Source organism: Chiloscyllium plagiosum, chromosome 1 (genome assembly GCF_004010195.1).
Source record: "Chiloscyllium plagiosum isolate BGI_BamShark_2017 chromosome 1, ASM401019v2, whole genome shotgun sequence".
Lineage (NCBI taxonomy): Eukaryota > Metazoa > Chordata > Chondrichthyes > Orectolobiformes > Hemiscylliidae > Chiloscyllium > Chiloscyllium plagiosum.
The window spans coordinates 94812066-94838362 of NC_057710.1; the positions used below are offsets into that span (position 1 = coordinate 94812066).

General features: G+C 41.4%; 1 protein-coding gene across 6 annotated transcripts in view; it reads right to left on the reverse strand.

Annotated features, from left to right (window-relative positions):
• slc30a9 (solute carrier family 30 member 9) overlaps positions 1 to 26297 on the reverse strand; it is a 132854-nt gene that overhangs the window by 65537 nt on the left and 41020 nt on the right. For all 6 annotated transcript variants that reach the window (XM_043692137.1, XM_043692116.1, XM_043692129.1 and 3 more), the window contains 4 exons: positions 21907 to 21999; positions 14011 to 14093; positions 10051 to 10109; positions 1753 to 1820 (listed from right to left, as the gene is read on the reverse strand). In XM_043692137.1, the coding sequence (XP_043548072.1) occupies positions 1753 to 1820; positions 10051 to 10109; positions 14011 to 14093; positions 21907 to 21999 (303 nt within the window). The remainder of the gene's footprint in view (positions 1 to 1752; positions 1821 to 10050; positions 10110 to 14010; positions 14094 to 21906; positions 22000 to 26297) is intronic.

Consider the following 26297-nt stretch of genomic DNA (forward strand, 5'->3'; position numbering starts at 1 on the left):
TCCCCCCTCCCTATTCTTTTTAAATGCTCTAAACCCTGGAACATCCAGCAACCATTCCTGCCCCTGAGAAACCCATGTCTCTGTTATGGCCACAATATGCACCAGGTACTGATCCATGCTCTAAGTTCGTCATTTTTATTCCTGATAATCCTTGTTAAATCAAACACACTTTAACTGATACCTTGGTTCCTTGCCAGGAAAATCATTCCCACTAACTGGTCTACCTCTTGCTACTGCCTCATCTGCATCAACTCTCATCTCCAGTATACAGCTCAGGTTCCCACTCCCCTGCCATACTAGTTTAAACCCTCTCGAACTACTCCAGCAAATCTTCCCCTTCCAGTTCAGATGCAACCCGTCCTTCTTATACAGGTCCCACCTTCCCCAGAAGGCATCCCAATTATCTACATATCTGAAGCCCTCCCTCCTACACCAGCTGCACAGCCACGTATTAAGCTGCGCCCTCTCCCTGTTACTTGCCTCGCTATCTCGTGGCACCGGTAGTAAACTAGAGAACACTACTCTGTTCGTCCTGCTTTGCAGCTTCCATCCTAACTCCCTGAAATCACTTTTTATATCCTCAATCCTTTTCCTGGCTATATCATTAGTGCCAATGTGTAACAAGATTTCTGGCTGTTCGCCCTCCCCTTTTAGAACATTATACACCCGATCGGAGACGTCCCGGACCCTGGCACCAGGGAGGCAACATACCTTCCGGGAATCCCGATTCTGACCACAAAATCTCCTGTCGATTCCCCTAACTATCGAGTCCCTTACCACAAATACTTTTCTATTCTGCCCCCTCCCTTCTTTGCCACAGTGTCAGGCTCAGTGCCAGAGAACTGACTGCTATGGCTTTCTTCTGGTAGGTCATCGCCCCAGCAGTATCCAAAACGGTATACTTATTGCTGAGGGGAATGCCCACAGGGGATCTCTGCACTGTCCGACTGTCCCCTTTCCTCCCCCTAACTGTAACCCATTTATCCTTGTCCTGAGCCTTAGGAGTGTCCAACTCCCGGTAACTCCTCTTAATTACCCCCTCAGCCTCCAGAATGATCCGTAGTTCATCCAGCTCCAGCTCCAATTCCCTAACACGGTTTTCAAGGAGCTGGAGTTGGGTGCACTTCCCACAGATGTAGCCAGCGGAGACGTGGGAAGACGTGATATCGGAGATGATGGGCTTGTCAGGTGAAGACACTGGGTCTGTACACAATGAAGTTTTGAAGAATGAGGGAGGATCTGACTGAAATTTACAGGATACTGAGGGGCCTGGATAGAGTAAATGTGGAGAAGATTTTTCCACTAGCATGACACACTAGAATCCAGGATCATGGTCTCACTGTGACAACTCTCTAGAATTGAGATAACAAGGAATTTCTTCAGCCAGAGGGTCATTTCTCTGTGGAACTCATGGTCACAGGTGGCTATGAAGGCAAAGTCATTAGCATATTTAAGACACTAGTAAGTTGTTGATTAGTAAGGGGATCAAGTGTCATGAAAAGAAGGCAGGAGAATGGGGTTGAGAAACATATCAGCCATAATTGAATGGTAGAGAATTACAATGGGCTGAATGACCTAATTGTGCTCCTATATCTTATGGCATCCCATGACACAGGGAGGAAAAGAGGTGGTGGAGAAGATACATATTTACCATTATCTTTTTTTCTTTACCATTTTTCTTAAATGCAAATTTTTATCCAATCTCAGTTAAAGACAAAACCAACAAACACTAAATGCATAATAAGGCCTTACATGCAGATTGCAACCATTACAACTTTTCCTGGTCCCTGGAAAAACTTTGCTGACTTAGTTGAGCGAGGCTAAAAGGAACAATTGAAAAAATTAGCATCAGCTATTGTCACTATTGTAAACATTTAATTTTACATAATCCGTTATTTAGCAAAATGCAGTACATCACTTATCTTTTTAACCAATGAAAAGATAAAGCCAGCGAATCCCACACTTACGTATTTTGCTTATTTGTATGTCCCATCACCTCACTTTCCTTTGAAAGGTAAAAGGAGGAGCTTAAGTCAGATTGCCCTTGAAAATTTATTGGTGTAAGGCATGAATAACCTAACAGCAGCAATAACCAAGAGATATGGGGCTTGATTTTCCCATTAAAAATTGAACAATGATGGTGTAGAGTGCCACAGCATAATTTCAATCATACCCTGAGCAAATTATGTCATGCAATCATGTGGCTCATAGCTCATGATTTACACAAGTCAAATGCCAGCTTCATCACTTGGCATGTAGTGTTGCAACCAATATGAATCTGTTAACCACTGTCAGAACCTTCAATTTTTTTCAGCCATATTTTAAGTCTTAGATAGTGCAAGACAAGAAATGCTCCAACACTGTAGGGTCACAACAGGTGACAGATGAAAAAAAACTCACTCCCCTAGTCGAAAGAGAAGGATTCAAGGCACTGGTGCACAGTGTGACTGAATACAAGAAACCACCCCACCACATCAAGCAGTGATAGTCAAAAAGAATGAACAGTATCACAAGGTGACTTCCTACTCTCCAAGCAGCTCCATCTTCTTTCTGCTACCTCATCTGCTTGGGGCCGTTACCAAGACACTGACTGCACCTCACCAAGGGAGATGGACTATAAGCCTCAGCCTCTCTCACACATCAGCCTCCACTCCAGCATTCACAATCACTATGAAAACCCTGCTGCCCTCTGTGCTTCATACCCACTCATTGGAAGCACCTATTCATCTGGTGTACACAAACAAAGTCATGAACTGCACTTACATACATTTTCTTTACACTCAATCCTCCTGTCTTTCACTGCTGGGAAAAAAAGTGGTCCACAACTTGGCCAACAGGTTGGACTATAACCTGGTATTGTGCAATTTTTAACTTGTCCATCTCAGTCCAACACCGGCACCTTCATATCACAGTGCAGATGTTCTCATTCTTGTTCTGTACAAGCTTTCCTGCTCTTCTTTGAGTTGCACTCTGGGTATCTCCTCAAGTAAAAAGATCACAGCCTGAACCCTTCAGTGATATGCTTCCACCTTGAAGGTGGGACTAAGAACCCTCATAAGTTGCAGTGCTAAAATGTTCACATGCCCTACCACCACAAGGTCTTTCATCTTGGTTGGTTCTCTTTCTTGACAGATGGACAGATTCTTGATCTTAGTTGACTGTTGTTCTGATAAAGCAAGATTTCGTGCAATTTGCATACGAACAAGGAATAAGAGATGGCCACTAGGCCTTTCCAAGTCTCCTCCATCATTCAATTAGACAGAATTAATTTTAACCTAAATTCTACACTCCTGCTTGTCCTTAGATTCTTGATTACCAAGGGCTAAAAGATTATATCTACCACTGCCCTTAAAATTATTCAAATATTCTGCATCCACCGCCCTTAGAGGAAAAGGATTGCAAAGGCTTTCAAACTCAGATTGAGTATTTTAACGAAGTGCCCAAGATGATTGTTGAGGTAAGGCAGCATATAGTGTCAATATGGACTTTAGCAAGGCTTCTGACAAGGTCCCTCAAGGCAGGCTGGTACAAAAGGTGAAGTCACAAGGGATACATGGTGAGCTGATAAAATGGATACAGAACTGGCTTAATCAAAGAAGAGAGTAGTGCTGGAAAGGTGTTTTTCTGACTGGAGATCGGTGACAAGTTGTGTTCTGCAGGTATCAGTGCTAGGACCCCTGTTGCTTGTAATATGGAGGAGAATGTAATAAGATTAATAAGGTTAGTGAAGGGGATTGAGAGGGGATACAGAACAGAAATGGCAGTTGGAGCTTAATCTAGACAAATGTTAGGTGATCTATTTTGGGAGATCTAATGCAAAAAGGAAGTATACAGTAAATGGCAGAACCCGCAGTCGTATCAACAGAAGGTAAAAACAATGACTGCAGATGCTGGAAACCAGATTCTGGATTAATGGTGCTGGAAGAGCACAGCAGTTCAGACAGCATCAGAGGAGCTTCGAAATCGACGCTTCAGGCAAAAGCCCTTCATCAGGAATAAAGGCAGATAGCCTGGAGCGTGGAGAGATAAGCTAGAGGAGAGTGGGGGGCCTGGAGCGTGGAGAGATAAGCTAGAGGAGAGTGGGGGTGGGGAGAAAGTAGCATAGAAACTGGTGAAGTCCACATTGATGCCCTGGGGTTGAAGTGTTCCGAGGCGGAAGATGAGGCGTTCTTCCTCCAGGCGTCTGGTGGTGAGGGAGCGGCGGTGAAGGAGGCCCAGGACCTCCATGTCCTGGGCAGAGTGAGAGGGGGAGTTGAAGTGTTGGGCCACCACAGAACACACCAGATGGCCTCCTTCTTTAGAGACCGCAATTTCCCTTCCCACGTGGTTAAAGATGCCCTCCAACGCATCTCGTCTACATCCCGCACCTCCGCCCTCAGACCCCACCCCTCCAACCGTAACAAGGACAGAACGCCCCTGGTGCTCACCTTTCATCCTACCAACCTTCGCATAAACCAAATCATCCGCCGAGATTTCCACCACCTCCAAACAGACCCCACCACCAGGAATATATTTCCCTCCCCACCCCTTTCCGCCTTCCGCAAAGACCGTTCCCTCCGTGACTACCTGGTCAGGTCCAATCCCCCCTACAAGCCACCCTCCCATCCTGGCACTTTCCCCTTCCACTGCAGGAACTGTAAAATCTGCGCCCACACCTCCTCCCTCACCTCTATCCAAGGACATAAAGGAGCCTTCCACATCCAAAGTTTTACTTGCACATCCACTAATATCTTTTATTGTATCCGTTGCTCCCGATGCAGTCTCCTCTATATTGGAGAGACTGGGCGCCTCCTTGCAGAGCGCTTTAGGGAACATCTCCGGGACACCCGCACCAATCAACCACACCGCCCCGTGGCCCAACACTTCAACTCCCCCTCCCACTCTGCTGAGGACATGGAGATCCTGGACCTCCTTCACCGCCACTCCCTCACCGCCACTCCCTCACCACCAGACGCCTGGAGGAAGAACGCCTTATCTTCAGCCTCGGAACACTTCAACCCCAGGGCATCAATGTGGACTTCAACAGTTTCCTCATTTCCCCTTCCCCCACCTCACCCTAGTTCTAAATGTCCAGCTCAGCACTGTCCCCATGACTTGTCTGGACTTGTCCTACCTGCCTATCTCCTTTTCCGGAGAAAGTGAAGTCTGCAGATGCTGGGAGATCAGAGCTGAAAATGTGTTGCTGGAAAAGCGCACAGGTCAGGCAGTATCCAGGGAACAGGAGAATCGACATTTCGGGCATAAGCCCTTCTTCTCCTTTTCCACCTATCCACTCCACCCTCTCCTCCCTGACCTATCACCTTCATCCCCTCCCCCACTCACCTATTGTACTCTATGCTACTTTCTCCCCACCCCCACCCTCCTCTAGCTTATCTCTCCACGCTCCAGGCTCACTGTCTTTATTCCTGATGAAGGGCTTTTGCCCGAAACGTCGATTTCGAAGCTCCTCGGATGCTGTCTGAACTGCTGTGCTCTTCCAGCACCATTAATCCAGTATCATCAGAAGGATCTAGGCAAAAAGGCCTACAGTTCCCTGAAAGTGGCAACACAAGTGGATAAGTTGGTCAAGGAGGCACATAGCATGCTTGCCTTCATCAGAGAGCAGAGAATAAAAGTCATGTTGCAGTAGTATAGAACTTTAGATACATCACAATTGGAATATTATGTATAGTTCTGGTCACCACACTACCAGAAGGTTGAGGCGGCTTTGGAGAAGGTACAGAAATGGTTTATCAGGATGTTGCCTGGTTTAGAGGGTATTAGCTACGATGAGAGAGTGGATAAACTTCGATTTGTTTTCACTTGAATACTGCAGGGTAAGGGGTGACCTGACTCAAGTTTACAAAATTGAGGGGCATGGATCATCAAAAGTCTGTTTCCCAGGTTAGAAATGTCAATTACTACAGGACATAGATTTAAAATTTAATTTTGAGTTAAAATGGAAGTTTAAAAAGTAGATGTGAGAGCACCTTTTTTGAAAGCAGAGGGTGGTAAGTGCTTGGAATGCAATGCCACAGGAGCTGGTTGAGGCAGGTACAAAAGCAACACTTAAGCATCTTAACAGATATATAAATAGGCAGGGAATACAGGGATATAGACTATGTAGAGGCAAAAGGCTTTTAGTTTAGAAAGGCATCATGTGCTCAATTTCATGGGTCAAAAGGCTCTTTCTGTGCAGTATTGTTCTTTGTTCACGACACTCAAAGAATGAATGTTTCTTCATCTGTATTAAATGGACAACCCCTTATTTTAAACACATGACTCTTATTTCAAGATCCTTCCACAAGAGGAAACATCCTTTCAACAGCCACCCCATGAAGTCCTCTCAGGATCTTACATTTAAGTTACCTCTGACTGTATCTAGTCTTTCCACATAAGACAATCCACTCATTCCAGTTATTAGTTTAATAAACATTCTCTGAATCATTTCCAAACTATTATCATTCTTCCATAAGTGAATAGTATTATATGCAGAACTCCAGATGCAGCCCTACTAATGTTCTGCATATCTGAATCATAACCTCCCTACTCTTACATTCAATTACCCTCACAAAGAACAACATTCTGTGGGTTTTGCTGATTGCTTGCTGTATCTGCATACTAACCTTCAGTGACTCATGCACGAGGACCACCAAATTGCCAAGTACCCATTTTGTTTCACCAGTCAGATTTTCTCAGCAGAGTTTATCAAATGTGGAAAGGAGGACTGGAACTGCAAAGTTAATGCATTGAGTTGGTTGTCTTAGATGCAAATGCCTGAAATAGGTTTCATGACAGAGATTAAAAACTGGCTACCCAAGGCATGAGGACTTAAATTGGGAGATACTTTAGTGAGCTTAAAAATGTGTTGCTGGAAAAGCGCAGGAGGTCAGATAGCAAAGCAACAGGAGAATCGACGTTTCGGGCATAAGCCCTTCTTCAGGAATGAGGAGGGTGTGCCAAGCAGACTAAGACAAAATATAGGGAGGAGGGACTTGGGGGAGGGGCGCTGGGAATACAATAGGTGGAAGGAGGTTAAGGTGAGGGTGATAGGCCGGAGAGGGCTTCTTGACCTGCAATCTTCTTCCTGACCTCTCCGCCCCGACCCCCTCTCCGGCCTATCACCCTCACCTTAACCTCCTTCCACCAATCGTATTCCCAGCACCCCTCCCCCAAGTCCCTCCTCCCTACCTTTTATCTTAGCCTGCTTAGCACACCCTCCTCATTCCTGAAGGGCTTATATGCCCGAAACGTCGATTCTCCTGTTCCTTTGATGCTGCCTGACCTGCTGCACCTTTCCAGCAACACATTTTTAAGCTCTGATCTCCAGCATCTGTAGTCCTCACTTTCTCCTAGATATTTTAGTGAGGCAAGAATCCGATTATTGAACTCTCACACAATTAAACCACCTTTCTTGCTACCTCAGAAAAAACTCCAACCCAACTCAACACAGACTTTTTTTTTTTACAAACCCACCGACTCCCAAGGCTACCTGGATTACACCTCCTCCCACCCTACTTCCTGCAAAAATGCTATCCCTAATTCCCAATTCCTCCACCTCTGCCGTATCTGCTCCCAGGAGGACCAGTTCCATCACAGAATACAGCAGATGGCCTCCTCCTTTAAAGACCGTAATTTCCCCTCCCACATGGTTGAAGATGCCAGCAACCCATCTCATCCACATCCCACACCTCTGCTCTCAAACCCCACCCCTCTAACCGCTACAAGGACAGAACCCCACACCCCCACCAGCTTCCATCCCACCAACCTCTGCATAAACTGCATCATCTGCTGACATTTCCGCCACCTACAAACAGCCTCCACCACTACAAATATATTTCTCTCCCCACCCCTATCCGCCTTTTGCAAAGACCATTCTCTCTGATTACCTGCTCAGGTCCATGCCTCCCAATAAATCACCCTCCCCTCCTGCCACCTTCCCCTGCCACTGCAGGAATTGCAAAGCCAGCGCCCACATCTTCCCCCCTCACCACCATCCCCAACGGAACCAACCACATCCATCACAGTTTCAGCAGCACTTCCATCAATGTCATTTATTGCATCTGTTGCTCCCGACGCGGTCTCCTTTACATTGTGGAGACTGGACGCCTTCTCGCAGAGCGCTTCAGGGAACATTGCCGGGACACCCCCACCAATCAACCTCACCGCCCCGTGGCCAAACATTTCAACTCCCCCTCCCACTCTGCCGAGGACATGCAGGCCCTGGGCCTCCTCCACCGTCACTCCCTCACCACCTGACGACTGGAGAAGGAACGCCTTATCTTCCGCCTTGGAACCCTTCAACCCCAGGGCATCAATGTGGACTTCACCAGTTTCCTCATTTCCCCTCCCCCCCACCTTACTCCAGTTCCAAACTTCCAGCTCAGCACCATCCACATGACCTATCCCACCTGTCAATCTTCCTTGCCATCTATCCACTCCACCCTCCTCTCTGACCTATCACCTTTATTCCTTCTTCCATCCACCAATTACACCCTCAACTACCTTCCCCACAGCCCCACACCCTCCCATGTATCTCTCCACCCATGCTGCCTGACCTGCTGTGCTTTTCCAGCACCACTCTAATCTTGAGTACAAAGGGGTCTGTATATCCTACTTAATGAATCACAAAGTTAGTATGCAAGTACCACAAAGGATGAGAAGGTAAATGGAATATTCATGTATTGAAAATGGAAAGGAGGTGGAAGAGTTTGTTATAATTGTTGAGTATACTTGAGAACATTTTACATAGCACATACTTTTCTCGTCTCTTTATTCAAGATGACATATAGACATTGGAACCAATACAGAGAAGGTTAACTTGAATAGTTTACCAACTGACAACCAACATACTGTTTAAACCTACTGCCACAGACTTTCTACTTCTGAGCCAGATATCCCAAGTTCCTTTTGAGGTTTAACTTTGTGTCTTAATTTAGTGTCTAACTTTTTTTGCTACCTATGCAGAACCTCATTTCTGGTCTAACCTATTGCATTGTTAGCTTCATGGATGACAACAATTGAATCCTCCCATTCCCACACAAGTTCCTCTCCAGCCCCAAATAAATATCCCAAACTCTTGCACTTCATGGGCAATGTAATCTTCTGGATGCATGCTCATGGCTTGCCCATCTTAAATACTTCCTCTATCATGGTCAGTCTGATAATTCATACTACACACACTCACAAGACATAAGGACCTCAAATCTGATTGTCAAGGCAAGACCTGGAGGTTCCCTCCAAACTTCTTGATCCCCTGGTTTGCCTTTCAGCTACACCCACCTTTTCATTTCACTGACCAAACCAAATAGTATTAAGTAGTATAATGCTTTCTTAAAGAAAGTCAGTCACCTGTTCAGGTAACAATGAATGCAAACAGAATGTGAACCTGGAACACCTGGCTCAGTAGCAGCGACACTGCGGCACAATAGCAAACTCTTGTACTTATCCCCTTTCGAAAACCATGCAGTCAGCTCAGCTACAACAAAGAAAACTGCTTATGTTAATTTGTTTCTTAATTATTTACAGTTGCTCTCAGGGAGCCTGTATGTCCCTGTTCAGATGAAGAAACAATTCATTTTAAAAAATGATGTTCCTCTTTTAAACTGTAACTTTAGTTAATTGTTCAATGTAAACAAGAATTAAAACTTCAAAGGAAGGAAGGAACAACCCTCAAAACTTCTCAACTCCTGGCATCACACACTGTGTAAATGTATTTAATCCTGACTGGTGGACACTAGTCAATTCCACTCAGTTTCGTAGTAAATCAATTTTTGATGCAAATAAATTTTTTAATACTGGCCTGTTAGTGTTTATGCATCTAAGAAATTGAAGCGATGTCATGGGAATTTGAAGACACTTCACAAGCTGAATAAATCAGCAAAATCACAATTTTAACCAGGACACAGGGTTTTATTCAAATGTACTAGACATTGAACTAGCATAAAAGACTGAGTACTTTCAAGTCCAACTCTGTCTGGTTAAATTTCCCTGAGCTTGGCATAAAACAACAAAAAATCTCAGACCCCATTCTTTTTTTAAAAATCTATACACTTAGTTAATTAGTCGTACCATAGTGTTACCTAGAAACTCCCGATATTCCTGCATTAACTTCTGATTCCTGAAAAGATCTGCAAGTGAAAAAAAAACAGGTGATATCTAATTTGCGCTATGAATTCAATATACTGAAGTAGAGTGTTGTAGGTCATCAACTAATGACTTGATTTGGCAATTAACAGAGGGTATTTTTAGAGATAGCGTTGCAAGTGTTTTGACTAATTCAAGAAGAGAGTTTCTTACTGAATAAAAAATTTAATTTTTACATCTTTCATATACCATAATTGCATAAGTGCATAAACCTAAGAGATAAGCAGTGACTCAAGACTCCGATCTGGAATCGTACTTTGGGAGGTAGAAACAAACAAAAAAGTGTTTTCAGTTCATGAAAAAAAGTCAGCTGTTGCAACCTTTCAAACACTGACTCGTACACGGAAGCTGAAATCAAATTTTGGAAATGTTGACAGGAATGGCTAGAAGAGTCCAAGGTCTGTATAATAATAATCCATTTTAACAAACAATGATTGCATTGATACTTTAAACATTAAATTTGGATATTTTATTTGACAGTAAAAGTAATCAGTGCTCTGTAGTTTTCACATTTTCCATATATTGCAGTTCTTATTACTAGGATTATAATGGACCTCCTAGAGATGGATTCGCAAGCCAATAAAGAACTTTGTTCACAATTTGCTAAGGATTTAAGTCTGGGTCATTTGGGGCTCAACAAACATGTCTTTGCTTTCTCAATACTGTTTAGTGGAGACGACCACATGCTTCAACTCTATTCTCAGTTGTGGGTAGAGAGGACTGCAAAAAGGCAGCAGACAGCAACTGAACAGTTCATCATGGAACTACAAACTATTGCAGCCAGGCCCAAGAACAGGTCCATGAGAAGATCTTTTGACTTGCTGATTCCACTGTATGCTGTTTTGCAGCACATATCATAGAAGATTGTAAAGAAACACATCAACTAGCCCACCAATTCAATGAGTGTTCTTTCCCACAACAGTGACTTTTAACCACTCCTGCTTGCTCACCATACTGTTCAAGGCAGCATTCCATGTTTTCAAGCAAATATCTATTACTCATTTCAAAAAGTACATTTTTTCAATGTTTGAAGCAAAACAAATCACATTTAACTACTTTCTGCTTAATGATTACCCAATTTCTCGATTCTTGTTCTTCAGTTTGTGCCAGCTTGCTTTAATTTCTGATTAAATAAGTGATCACTAAATGGTGTAGATACACAAGTGTATCGTTCACCTGCATGCCCTCTGCTGGCTGTAGTATTGAAAGAAAATCTTTTTCAAATTCACTATTCTAATTATAGAGTCATACAGCATGATTCATAGGCTTTATTTATGGAACATAGATCAGAAAAGCAAACACTGCGATTCACCAACCCTTGCCAGTTGAGTGTTTTATTTGAGATATTCTTCAGTTTCAAAATCAGATCCAGAGAGATCTGGTGTCCTGGCACTTGAATCTCAAAATACTAAAATTCAGGTTGTGCAAATTATTAGGAAAGCCAATGGAATATTCTATTTATTGCAGAGGGAACTGAATATAGAATTAGGAGGCTATGCCTCAGTTATTTAGGGCATTGGCAAAGAGTGTAGTACTGGCCTCCTTATTTAAGGATGGATTAAAATGTGTTGGAAACAGTTAAAGGAAAGTTTACTAACCTAATACCTGGAAACAGGTTGGTTGACTTAAGGGTAAGGATTGAACAAGTTTAGCTTGCATCCACTTACGATTACACGAGTAAGAGGCATAGTGATTGAAACATAAAACACTGTGGGCCCAAGTGGGAAGTGTCAAGGATGCTTCGACTTTTGGAAGAATCTAAAAAGAGGTCATTGTTTAAAAAAAAGTTAATCAATTGAGAAGAGGGTTTTTTCCCCCTGAGGATTGAGTGTATCTTTCTCAAACAATATTGGAAGCAGAGATCTTGAATATCTTTAAGGTAGAGGTCGATAGATTTTTCATAATGGGTGAGAAGCTTTCAAGGGAAGCAATGTAGAATAATCAGGTCATCCATAATCCCATTGAATGGTGGAGTAGGCTTGCGGGGCCTGGTGGCTCCTAATTCAGATGTTACTGCAGCCTCACTCCAGTCATCTCTGCCAAAATTCCTAACAACTCGGTTGATTTAACACAATTGTCTTTTTTTTTAAATTAACCCCAGGGACATTTACTGATCCACAGATTCTGTTACATTTATTTAGGCATCCTTGCAGATTCACTGATGTCAAATTATTTAATTACTACTGTGAAATATTATTATACCACAAAATGCTTATTTTATTTAATTGCGTGAAAACCTTTTCCTTGCTTTAAAAAAATTTACATTAGTTTGCAGTTACCTTTTAAACTGACTGAATCATGTTCTAACAGTGATTATTACTTCCTGCTTTCTTTGCAATCTCAGCGTGCACATCAATTTCCTTTATCTGCTTTAGATCTAGTAGCTCCTCTAATCTTCCAGGTAAGTTGCTGTACATTTCCATATCATTTTCACTTCCCTATATTCCCACTTGAAACATTGTTTCAATTTCTTCCATGTCCGCTCACTTCAGTCTTCACTGGCTCTCTATACTGACTTAGATACTCTGCAATTCACTTGTCCCCATCCATTCACCTATTCCATTCTACTCTTCTCTATTGATAATAAAATTGTTGTGGTTCTATTCGCCAAGCTGGGAATTTGTGTTGCAGACGTTTCGTCCCCTGTCTAGGTGACATCCTCAGTGCTTGGGAGCCTCCTGTGAAGCGCTTGTGATCTTTCCTCCGGCATTTGTAGTGGTTTGAATCTGTTGCTTCCGGTTGTCAGTTCCAGCTGTCCATCACAGTGGCCGATATATTGGGTCCAGATCGAGGTGCTTATTGATTGAATCTATGGATTCAATCTCTGAATCTGTGGATGAGATTGAATCCACAGATTCAATCAATAAGCAAATCGATCTGGACCCAATATACCGGCCACTGCGATGGACAGCTGGAACTGACAACCGGAAGCAACAGATTCAAACCACTACAAATGCCGGAGGAAAGATCACAGAAACGCTTCACAGGAGGCTCCCAAGCACTGAGGATGTCACCTAGACAGGGGACGAAACGTCTGCAACACAAATTCCCAGCTCGGCGAACAGAACCACAACAACAAGCACTCGAGCTACAAATCTTCTCGCAAACTGATAATGAAATTATTCCTCAGTTTCCCTCTCCTACAATATTCACTACAAATTCTCCCAAGTACTTTTTCAAATACGTCCAAGGTATTCATTCATAACTGATTACTTCCTAACTAGCAAATAGATTACCCAAAATTTTTCATTAATAGTTTCTGCAAAATACTATTTATGCTCCTCCACACCCTGTGCTCTGCCACAACTGCTGTTTTCTCCCATCTGTACCTCAAATCATTACATTCTTCTCCAAATAATTACTTTCCTTAACTTTTATTATCCTCCCACATACCCAACTTCCCTAAATAGGCAGAGCTAAATCTTTATTTCTTCATAAAAATATAGATACAATTGTGAGGCCATCTAATCTTACACTAATTTGTATAAACCCAACACCACTATGGTACCCACTATGGTTTTATAAAATGCTCCATATGACTTACATTTTAACCATATTTTTACACAATATTCCCATGTTTTTAAAAACATTTAAGATGAATCAACTTCAAATGTTATATTCATTCCAGGTAAGATTTATAGCAGATTTACAATGCCAGAACCAAAGATATGCTAATGGAAAAGCTACATTTTTGACTCATCTGCAGGTTTCAAAATTAGCACCTTGTGCCATCATAAGCAATGGAATCTGCTACTCCACTGAAAGGAGGTCAAATACATTCAATGTACATCAGCTTTTTTTCCAGCTCTTCCGAAACAGATGATGCATATCAATACATCTCAATCATATTCAAACATTGTAGAAATGTTTCTCACATAGACTTACTTTCTTTATGTGCAATTTCTTCACTTTGACGCTGTTTTTTTGCCCGTGCAAGAGCTTCTAGGCTACCATGCACATCAAGAGCCCTTGAAAAAACAAACATCTGTTAGAACTGCTGTAAATATCGCTCATATGTTTATTGATATTTAAATGATAAATTTAAAAAGTTCAAGAAAAGTAGATCAAGTTATTTATTTAGAATGATCACAAGTTTGCTAACAGAATTCTTGTTAAGCATCCTAATGCCAGGAACATGTATTTTTTAGTTTGTATTCAACAGACATGGAGTGTAAATATTTGCAAATATTTGAATATTTCCAATTATTAAATTGTTTTCATTAATTGGTCAGTGAAAATAATTTTCATGAAAGTGTTTGGAAAGCTTTTGTTCCACTTCTTTACAGTTACAGTGATATAATAGTGATATTACTTGCAGAAGTTAAGGAATTGATAGCAATGTGCTTTGTGACAGAAAACATAGGCTGAATACATTAACTTTCTTATTGGCTATACAGAGCATAGTGCACTCTTAGGATGTATATATGTATGTTTTGCTTCTAGTTACTGTACATACAGCAGGAGCACGCAGAATAACAGCGAACACAAATATAAAGCATTTGCAGCAGTATGGTGCAGAACCTACCAGGGAACAGGCTACTTTAAATCTAGTACAGGTAGTTCTCCTATAATGCAGTAGTTGCGTTCCTGTGTGACATCGTGTTATAGAAAGTCATGCAAAGTAAGTAATGGGGCCTATGGGAAAAACAGTGTTAGGGGCTCCGGTTTAGTGAACTCGCCCATTTCTAGTCAGTTACGGAAATGCCAAGTTGTTACAAAGAAAATTTCCCAACATAGTGTTGTATTCTTTGTTCCTTGTGGAGTTTGTCCAGAACCCAGCTCTCTACTTTCAAACATTGTGAAACTTCTGGAATTTTTTTTGGTGTAAATTTTTTTGAGGGGGAAGCTAAAGGGCTGGGATCCTCTGAATGGCTGGAGGTTTCGATGGGTCCCTAGTTTCAGAGATAATGAGGGGCTGAGACTCTCAGATCATCCCCCCGCCTTTCAAACTGAGACTGTGTGATCTTGGATCGGCCATTACTTGATGATAGGTGGGGTGGGGAGAGATGAGGGTCGCCAGTGGTCCATCCTTAGTTTCACACCTCCCCCTTCCATACATAATACAGCCCCCACTTGCAAAGTCACCGTACTGAAGCTTCAGATAGCCAACAACTGAGCCGCTGTTAAACAAAAGGTCCTGGTTACTCTCTAACACTCACTGGATATCACTGTATTTGCACCTTTACTCGCTCCCTATTTCCCCCTCTATTTCCGCTCCTCAGCCCCCACCCCACTAACTCCATGCATGATCCCTGTAAGCATTCCAGCAAAATATTCCAATGTTTGCTTCCCCATCTTAGTTGTTGATAGAAGCAAAAAAACCACACAAAACAACCTGTTGCAATAGATGCACCAGCAGAATAAATCACAGCCAGCTGATAATACAAAGGATAGAACTGCATAACAGCAAAAGGGAGTTTGAATTATAAAAGAAGTCCACAATTCACAAATCACCTAACAGCCAAATCGCATTTACGAAATGCGCGTAGTAGGAGAACGACCTATAATGTGTAATGAGGTAGGGTTAACAAGAGATCTTATATAGTTAATAATTCTTTAGTGGGATAGAAATCATATGTTAGAATTTCAAATTCAGTTTGAGGGAGAATGTTCAGGTCTCAAAACGTGTTCAATTTAAACAAACGGAATTACAGAAGAAAGGACAAAGCAGGCTCTGACAAAAGAACTGAATTAGCTGGGAAATGGGTCTGGGTGGGTTACTCTTCTGAGGGTTGGTGTGGACTGGTTGGGCCGAAGGGCCTGTGTCCACACTGTAGGGAATCTAATCTAAGCTTTACTGCCACATGCACTCAAATGAGTACAGTGAAAAGTTTACAATTTGCCACGTTATGACGCCATCTTAGGTATAAAAGTACAGAGTTACAGATTCTTAAAAACATATTCTTAGGAAAAATATTAGAAAAATCAAGAAATATAGAAATTCAGAATAACAGCCTTTCTAACCGGGTCCATTCTAGCACCTAGCCTCCAGTAACTGAAAGAGATCTGTTGTCTCGCAGCCACTTCCTCTGGACCCACCATAGGAGTTGCCACACTTCAGGTGCCACCTTGTCACCACTGGGCCCACCTCGCTGATGCCACTGAACCCACATACGTCCCACAACCGGGAGTCCCCAACTCTGCTGCTGCCGCCTCACTTCAGGCCTACCGCGAATGCAACCAGAAGTCCCCAGCACCGCTGCTGCCTCAATGATCTCAGGAACCCCTGCTCTGGGCATAAACATGCTGCTACTGTTACACCAGGAACCACCACTTTGGACACACTGCAACCTGCAGGTCAGGAGTCCCTGCTCTGGCTATACTGCCATCAAGAGTCCCTGGATCCACTGCCAGGTCAGGCTGCCAACACACCATGAGTCCTGCTTTGGCTGCAGATGTTGCCTTGTCAGTGCTGCCACCTTGAATCGACTGCCACTGTGCCACTGCCTCCAATCGTTGGAAGATCGTTACTGCCACCGGTCCCAAACATCACGAGGATGTCCTTGCTGCAGCTGCCACCTCCAATCGCCAGGAGCCAAATCCACCACTCTGCTTGTGGCCCCATCTCGCTGCCAACCAACTTGCCACAGAACAAGAAAAACAAACAAAAATAAAATAAAACAAAAAAGAGTAGAAGCAAAAGAAACAAAAGAACAGAAGATGAACCCTGGGCAAGAATCCTGGAGGTAGAAACCAAAGGCACAGTATTATTTAAATGGAGACACGTTCCAAAAATAAAAGTGCAGTGCAGTGCAGAGAGATCTGGGTGTTTTTGTGCATGAAACATGAGTTAGTATGTGGCAAGTAATTAAGTAGGCAAATGGAATTCTATTCTCTACTGCCAGGGAGTTGCAGATTAATAAGAGAAGTTTGTCACAACTGTACCAGCAGTTGATGATACCTGGAGTCCTGTATACAGTTTTAGATCTCCATTTGTGAATAGATGTACTGGCACTGGAGGCAGTTCAAAACTGCCACTGTGCCACTGATTCCTAGGATGAAGGGGTCCACAAACCATGAACAGATAAGCAAAGTAGGCTTTTATTCATTAGAATAGAGTGTGGGGGTGCTGGAAAAGCACAGCAAGTCAGGCAGCATCCAAGGAGCAGGAGAATTAACGTTTCAGGCATATGCTCTTCAGATGGAAAGCCATCAGCTTCGTCTGGAGGCTCACTGTAGAGGTTATCTAGTATGGCGACAAAACGTCTGAAAATGTACCTTCCAGCTCAGCGAGAAAAACCTACATCCAGAACTTCAACCTGAGCTACAAATCTTCTCAAAACTCACTAATGTTGCAAAGTGCTTTAAAGCCAATGAAGCACTTTGGAATGTAGTCACTGTTGTCATATATAAAGTTCCATTTAATGCATGGTCAACAATGCATTCCATCCTTGAGAGTAAACTATTCAAATAGTTACTGCTTGGATCAACTGGTTCTGGAGCATTAATTTTTAGTATAAATAGTCACGATGTTACCAGAGTCTGTGGCCTTCATAAAGCAGATATCTTCAGTGTTTGTGATGTCAATGGAGTGATCTGAACTGGCATAACTTCTATAGCATGATTGAACTTGTCTTAATTTGGCCATCATTTCATTTCACAAGTGTCAAAACAGTCATTAATCTCTATAACATACTACAGCTAAATCCTCAAAAGGCTAAAACAGGATAATTTTTGGATTTTGAAGATTGAAATTTAAATTTAAAAAATGAGTTAATTTTAAGAAATTTTTATGTCACTAACTACGGGTCACAATTTCAAGATTGCCAGCAAGAGATCTAGGAGTGACATGAGTAGAAACTTCTTATTCAGGTGTTAGGATTCGGAATGTGCTACTTGGGAGAGTGGTGGAGGCAGATTCCACAGGAGGTTTCAAAAGACAGCTGGATATATGTTTGAAAGTGCATTTAAAGAATATAGAGATAGGGCTGGAGAGCTACTTGGGTAAACTCTTCGGGAGTCAGTATAGACAATGGGTAGAATAGCCTCCTTCTGGACTATAAAATACTATGATTTTATGTTTCTAAATAAGCTGTTTCAAGAATATTCTGTTATCAGATATAATCTACTATTCACAAACCCGTGTTGAATTGCTTTCTTTCCCAAATGCTCAAAATAGTGTGGCCTAAATCAATGCACAGATCACTGAAGCCCAGGCAGGACAAGTGGAGTGAGAGTTTAAAAAAAAAACAACACTCAGTGCTCTCAGCTTTTGTAACGGGGCATAACGTACATGGGTGATGTTGAACTTGTACAGGACATTTGATCAACATCAGGCTGAAGTATTGTCGGCAATGTGGTCACCTCATTGTAGGAAATGTATGAATATATTAGAGATAGTGCATAAGAATGGTTTATAAGAATGGTTCCAGAAATGAGAAACTTCAGTTATGAAGATAGATTGAAGACGCCGAGACTGTCCTCCTTGGAGACAAGGCATTTGAGAGGAGGTTTGATTGAGGTTTCAAAACCATGAGCAGGCAGGAGTAAGTAGATAGGACGAAGCTGTTCCCAAATGTTAAAAGAAAAGAATAGAGGGCACAGATGTAAAGTGATATATAAACAAGAGTGATGTAAGAGAAAAAAACATTTTCACATAGCCAGTAGTTAGGGTATAGAATGCACTGTCTAGAAATGTGGTGGAAGCAAATTTTATTAAGTCATTGGATGATTACTTGGTTAGAAACAGTGTGAAGGGGAAAAGGCAGGTGATTTGCACTTGGTACAGAACCAATGCAAGCACAATCTAAACGGCCTCCTTCTGCACTGCCACAACTCTGATTCTGTGAAATTATACTTCTGTCCACCTCCACCATGTTAGACAGAGGTCTGTAGTTATCACTTTCTTTCCTGACTCCTTAAATAGAACTGACACTTAATTTTCAAGTGCAAAGAAGGACGTTATTACCAAATATAGAGAACTTTGGAATGTCATGGATAATACACCTACAATACCTTCACCTATTTGTTTTAAGACTTCAGGGTGTAGACCATCAATTCCTAAAGATTGATACGTTATAAGTCTCAATATTTTCTCACTACTATTTCTAATTTAACAATAAATCTACTTAGTGCCTCCCTGGGCTTAATTTCAAAAACCCTACAATGTTTGTATTTTGTATTCATCTTCACAGTGGACAAAGCAGCTACAAAATTAAGTTTTGTCAGTTCTTAATTAGCTATCTTGTCTCACCAACAATCTTTACTGGGCTCATAGTACTCTTTATAATTTTTCCTTAATATAATAAAAAATAATCCTTTCCTGATAGCTTTGACTAATCTAAGTTTTTGGACCTCAGACTTTTATATCCTTTTTGACTTTTACTGTTCTCCATGTTGGCTGGATTTTCACTTTCCCATGTATATTTTTGTTACAAGCTTGTATTTTTAGTTTGATATGTATCTCAACTGTTACCAGTAATTATGGTCACTTTACCACAGAAACTGAGCCTTTGATTTTTAGTGATATTGATTTCAATTACTACTGAATATTTCCCATATGCTGTAGGGTTCTCTAGCAACAGTGCGATTTGTTGCTGACTGCTACATTTATGGCTCTTGGCTCTGGTGTCAATCACAAGTAGAAACATCTTTTCAACACCTGCCTTATGAAATGCTTCCATACTCAAGAACCCGTCATTGTCTCTTTTCCAAATAAATAGCCCTTGATCCTTCAATCTTTCCTGACAGCCACCTCTCCTTTCTTGTATAATTGTAGAAAATACTTCTGTCCCTTCTCCAGATATAATAATGCCTATTTATTAAGCGAGTACTAGAAGTATTCAAAGTACTCCAATGTGGTCTAAGTTTCAAACAATTTCTCTGCTTCCAGTTCTATCCCTATAGAAATTAAGCCAAATGTTTTTCTTAAAAAAAAATGGTCTTGTAAATCAGTCTCTCTAATTCTAACGTTATGATAATTGTTCACAATCTGCCAGTGTGGGAACCTGACAGGCTCATTACTCATCACTAAATAACAATGCTGCCGAATCATTCTAAGAACTTATTTATCACTCGAGTTGTTTTGTTTCCTTGTCAAAATTGACTATTTTCCCTTATATTGCTTCCAAGTTTCACTGCATTGCATTTTTATACAATCCTAGTACATCATATCAGCTTTGTAATACAATCAGCTCTCAAGTATCACATCCTCAGCAATTCCATCATGTTACTCAGTGTTTCAATGCCTAAACTAAAAGCCTTTCTACTATCAGTATGTATTTTAATAACATTGCTACTACAATTGTTTTCTCTAAAGACTCCCGATATCTCCCACATCCTGAGTGAATAAATAACTTTAACCTGAATGTTGTTACAACACGGGGTAACTCTCCTGCTTAATTTAAGCCAGCAACATAGAAAAGATTTATCCTGTGCAGTAATCTGTGAAAATTCGAGAGGTCAAGAACTATTTAAAGTAAAAATTAACAACTTTATTTCTTAAAGTATAACAGAGAACAATTTGCTGTTTACAACTCCTTCCTCTCGCTTATGTTTTTACCTTCCCCTTCTACAATACGAGCCCAATAAAACCCCCTATTAAGATTTACCAGAAATTCAAATTGTCAAAACCAGCCAGATGTTGAATCTTCTCATTATATGTTCCTCTGTCTCCTTTCCTGCTTCTTAGGGATTTCCGTTTCACAGGTTACTGATCGATAAAGGTACTTTTAAGAGAGCTATTTTCAGGCAGTCTGTACATGCTGGTAGCTTGGCAGTTCTCCTCTCAACTGTTCAATTTTCACCAGTCTTATACCATCCAAAGCATCAGATTGTGTGATTGGCCTTTAAGATTGTCAATATACTAAATTCAAACTTGATTGGAGTTTGGTATTTTTCAGGATATAATTCAAACTGATTGGCCTAATTCAAATCGGTTTTGTAGTTTTCAGGCACCAGCTACCCTAGCTACTGGACCAAAAGGTTACATTATATTTTGTTCTGAAGACTTAGTGCTGTCAGGTAGTTCTGCTAGCTTTTAACTCAAAAGGTACAGTACCCCTTACACCTTCATAATAATTTGTACTTGCACCAATTTTAAATCTTATGCATTCACATACATAACTCCTTAGATAACAGTCCACACCTGTACCCCTACTTGCATGCATTAGTTTTGAATTTCCAACAAACATTATGCCGATTCTCCAAAACTAAAAATGATATGGAAATACCAAAACTTAGACAGTTTACTCACATATTCAAGCACAAAAGTTACTCTATTTAACTGAGAAAACCAGTTGATCTCAATATTCTACTGATTTCAGACATGAGACTCCTCACTTGGAATGTTATAATGGGTAAAATGGAAGAAAGGGAAGCATTGTAGAACATCAGCATAGTAAAAGGGGACTATTACCGCAAGCAAAAAAACAAAGCTTAGATTTATTCTTTTTCATAGCTAAACTGCCATAATTAACTGAGGCATAAACAGAAAATGCTGGTAAATCTCAGCAGTTCTGGTAACATTAGTAGAGAGAAATCAGTGTTAATGTTTCAGGTTGAGTGACCCTTCCTCAGAACATAGTTAACTGAGGAATGGCATGGAACATTAGAACATTTACACTTAGTACAAAAGATCATAAGGCTGCAAACTTAATTCCTCACTTCATTCTCCTTGCAGTCTTAACAATACTGCTTCCATGACTTTATATGAAGGAATTTAGCTGAAATTAAGAAAATAATGCAAGAAGGTGTCTCAAAGTCAAAATTAAGTACACAGTCATTAAAGTTAATAAATGCTGATATGCCATTAGTTCAGGAATAAAAATTATCTATACCCACTTGGCTTCTACATCAGATCTTAAGTATACAGTAAACGTCTCTGTATCATCATGAGGACTTCGCCGTTTAATCTTCCTTAATTGTTCCAGATCACTGTGGGCAAAGTGAGAATGTCAGAGCTTTATCAAAACGGTTTACTATGTACACCATTGCAGTACAGCATATTGCAACCAATTTAATTTTATTCCTTCAAATAGATGTGAGCAGTGCTTATGCCGAATTGTCCTGAACTGGTAATAATGAGCAATCTTCTTGAGTGGTTGCAGTCCAACAGGGGAAAGTACACCCAGTGGTATTATAAAGAGTGTGCCAGATTATTTATCCAGTGGCAGAGGTCATACAGTGATACAGTTATAAGTCAGGATGGTGGAAGGAAACTTGAATATGATGTTCCCACATTTGTTGCCTTGTAATTCTAAACTGTACAGGTTGCAGATTTGAAAACTACTATTGAATGGATTTTGGCAAGTTGCTACACTAATCTATATATAATGTGGGAGTTTGGAACCAAAGCCTTATACTCTGCTGAGTCGCAGAAAGTAAAAAAAAAAGTGACATCATATTTGGAGATTAAAAAATAGAACATTACATACCATAAAACACAAGCTAATCGCGCAGGCCACAAAAGTGAAAAGAAAGATTACCAAAATACAGAACTTCAATTACCAGCATCCCTTAGAACAGGATATTAGCATCCATTAAGTTTGGCTAAACATAGGCTCCATTTGAAACTTAATCATATGACTGCATTCTCAATTCATTTTTATAACATTTTTATTAAGAAAAAATAGATTTTAAAATATTACAAATTCAAAACAGTACAAAAATAGTACAAAACTAAAACCAAATAATAAAAAAAATTCCCCAACCCACCCTCCTATATGTATAAAACATATATAGAGAACTTTAAAATTAAAAAACCTAAACTAGCTATTTAACTAAATAAACAAATACCTAACAACAAACAAATAAACAGTAATAACTCAGTTCAGCCAAAGAAAACACTCAGATTCACAGCTCCTCCTCCCTGGACAGTGGACTCATGAAACAATCGTTACGGCTATATAAAAGCCCTTGTTAGTATGGCAGATAAATCCGAGTCCAGGTATTTCAAAAAGGGTTGCTATGTCTTGTAAAAATTCTCAGTTTTGTGGTGTACCATATTTGTTAGAAAAGCCAGGGGAATATGCTCCATAACAATCTTCCGCCAACCCAATAGGCCTGGGGGTTTTTCGGATATCCAACCTAGCAAGATATTCTTCCTTGCACAAAACGTAAGAATACTGAAAAGTTTTTTCTTATGCGCGTCTGCAGGAAATACAATGGGTAGGCCCAAAAGGAGAGAAATAGGGTCCTTCTCCACCCGTATACCTAAAATCCTCTCCATTGCACCCACCACAGCACTCCAATATGTTTGAAGCCTGTCACAAGACCAAAGACAATGGGTAAGAGTGCCTGTGCAGAACTTGCACTTGGGACATGCTGAAGATACCCCTGGTTTAAATTTTGACAAACGGTCTGGGGCTAAGTGGACACTGTGGAGAATCTTCAAATGTAAAGCATGGGTCCTATTGCAAATTGATATCTTCCTTGCATTCTCCCAAATATCCTCCCATGCCTCTGAAGAAACTTCAACACCCAGCTCTCTTTCCCATATCTTGCAGAGTCTATCAGACTCATGAGGTGGCACCCCCCCAATTGGAGATATAAAGTACTGACAGAGTATACTCTTAGCCCTTAGTACCCCTCTTTCCATGTCAGATTTGTCGAGATCAGTCAAAAGTGTGGTCTTTTGAATAAAATCCCTAACTTGAAAAAAGTGAAAGAGGTCTCTATTAGGTAACTCGTACTTCCGTACTAACTGATTGAAGGACATCATTACATCTCCCTCAAATAAATCACCCATGCAAGGTATACTGAAGAAGGGCTCATGCCCGAAACGTTGATTCTCCTGCTCCTTGGATGCTGCCTGACTTGCTGCGCTTTTCCAACAACACATTTTCAGCATGCAAGGTATACCCCTAGCTGCCTAACGTTTAAATCCCGACTCTATCATACCCGGTTGAAAACCCGGCATACCTACTAAACAAAGATGTTTTGCCAATATTACCTTCCCTCTGCCGAATTGCGCTCCATGCTTTAACAGTATTGATGACTATTGGGTTATGGCAATATTCCCTAACTGTCCTCACCTTGTCCAAAAACAACAATCTGGTAAGGGGGCACCTTGCCTGGGAGGCTTCGATATCTAGCCATATTGAAAGAGGGTCCCCACAAACCCACTCATGTAGGTCAAAAGCGAGCTTAATTTTTAATGTCCGGAAGTTCTGCTCCTCCCAATCTGAGAGGCAACTGCAGTTTGGCTAATTTAGTGAGGGGCCATTTACGGTGCCAGATAAAGGAGCTGAACAACCGTTCAGTCTCCTGAGCGTTTGTTTATTGAAAATCAGGGGGAGCATCTGTATCGGGTATAGCAAACGAGGGAGAATATTCATCTTAAGGGTTATCCGACCCAACCATGAGACTGGAAGTGCCTCCCATCTTTGGAGATCTTGTTTAATTTTTTCAAATAATGGAGTAAAATTGGCTTTGAACAGCCAATCCAGAACCAGAGTAATGAATATGCCTAAATACACAAACCGCTCCCCCCCCCACCCCGTGACCACCTAAATGGGAATCTATAGTCACTCTCAAGAGCCAACTCTTTCGTCAGACCACCCATAAGCATAGCCTCTAATTTAGCAAAATTAATCTTATACCCTGAAAAAGCACCAAACGTGTGAATCAGGCAAGGCACAAACTGCTGGATTTGCCAAGAAAATTAGAACATTGTCTGCATACAGCGAGATCTTACGTAATTTTGACCCCACTTCTGGAGCTGATATATTGAGATCCCCATGAATGGCCTCTGCCAACGGTTCAATCACCAACGTAAAAAGTAATGGTGAAAGGAGACAGCCCAGCCGGCTGCCCCTAGAAATATTTAAATTGCTTGATCGTACCCAGTTGGGAATGACTGCTGCGAGAGGTACACTGTAGAGAACCTTTACCCATCTTATGAAAACTTCGCCCAGACCAAACCGGTCTAGAGTATAGAAAAGGTACGGCCACTCAACTCGTTCAAATGCCTTCTCTGCATCTAAAGAAATCACCAATCCTTGTATTGACTGCTGTTGGCATGCTTGAATTACATTAAACAGCCTCCTAACATTATTGGAGAATCTGCGACCCTTTATGAAGCCTGTTTGATCCTCTTTAATAATAGAAGGTAACAGTCTCCAGCCTTAACGCAAGAGCCTTAGAGAGGATCTTAAAGTCCACATTTAAGAGCGAGATGGGCCTGTATGAAGCACAGTCTTCCCGATCCTTCCCTTTTTTTAAGGACAAGTGAAATATTGGTCTCTTTCAGAGATGGTGGGAGACAATCATGACTGTATGAATCATTAAACATATTCAGCATTGGGCCTGACAGTATACTTATGAATTCCTTATAGAATTCACTGGGAAGTCCGTCAGGATCGGGCGCCTATCCACTCTGAAGCTGCCTCACAGCTTTCTGCACTTCTTGCTCTGATAATGGGACATTGAGAAAGGACTGTTGTTCGGGAGTCACACCCGGGAGCTTCAGATCTCTAAAAAAGGATTCCATTTTGGCCTGCCCCTCCTCATAATTCTCAGACTGATATAACAGAGTAGAATCTCTGGAACGCCACATTAATCTTTTTAGAATCACGTTAGGTTCCCAGACCCTCCACGAATCGCTGTGATGGTTTGTGGGGCACTTCTCTTTCTGGCAAGGTATGCTAAGTATTTACCTGGCTTGTCACCATGCTCTTATAACCCTTGCTTTGCAAAAGCCAGCTCCTTCTTTGCCGTCTGGCGTAAGCACGGAATTTAGTGCAGACCGCAGTGCCGTAATCCTCTGTAGTTTGACCAACAAGGATCTGTCAAAATAGGCCTTCTCGGCTGCCTTCAACCGTGCTTCAAGGAGATGTTGCTGCTCACCCTTCTGCGGCTTCCTACTGGTGGAATATGAAATAACTAACCCCCTGGCATAAGCTTTGGCAGTTTCCCAGAGAACAGATGAGCTATCAACCGAGCCTATGTTGATGCCGAGGAATGCCTGAAATTCCCTAGAGAAATACTCCACAAACTTACTGTCCATGAGAATAAAGGGGTCCATTCGCCAGTACCTTGAATCCACTGTAACATCTTTAATCTTAACCATGAGGTACACTGGAGCATGATCAGAGATTGCAATATTACCAATCGTACAGGATGCCACCAGATCCAGGGTTACCGCAGGGGTCAGAGAAAAAAAAAAATCAATCCTCGTGTGACATCTATGCGGATTGGAGAAAAACGTGAAATCCCTACCTGTAGGGTGGAGA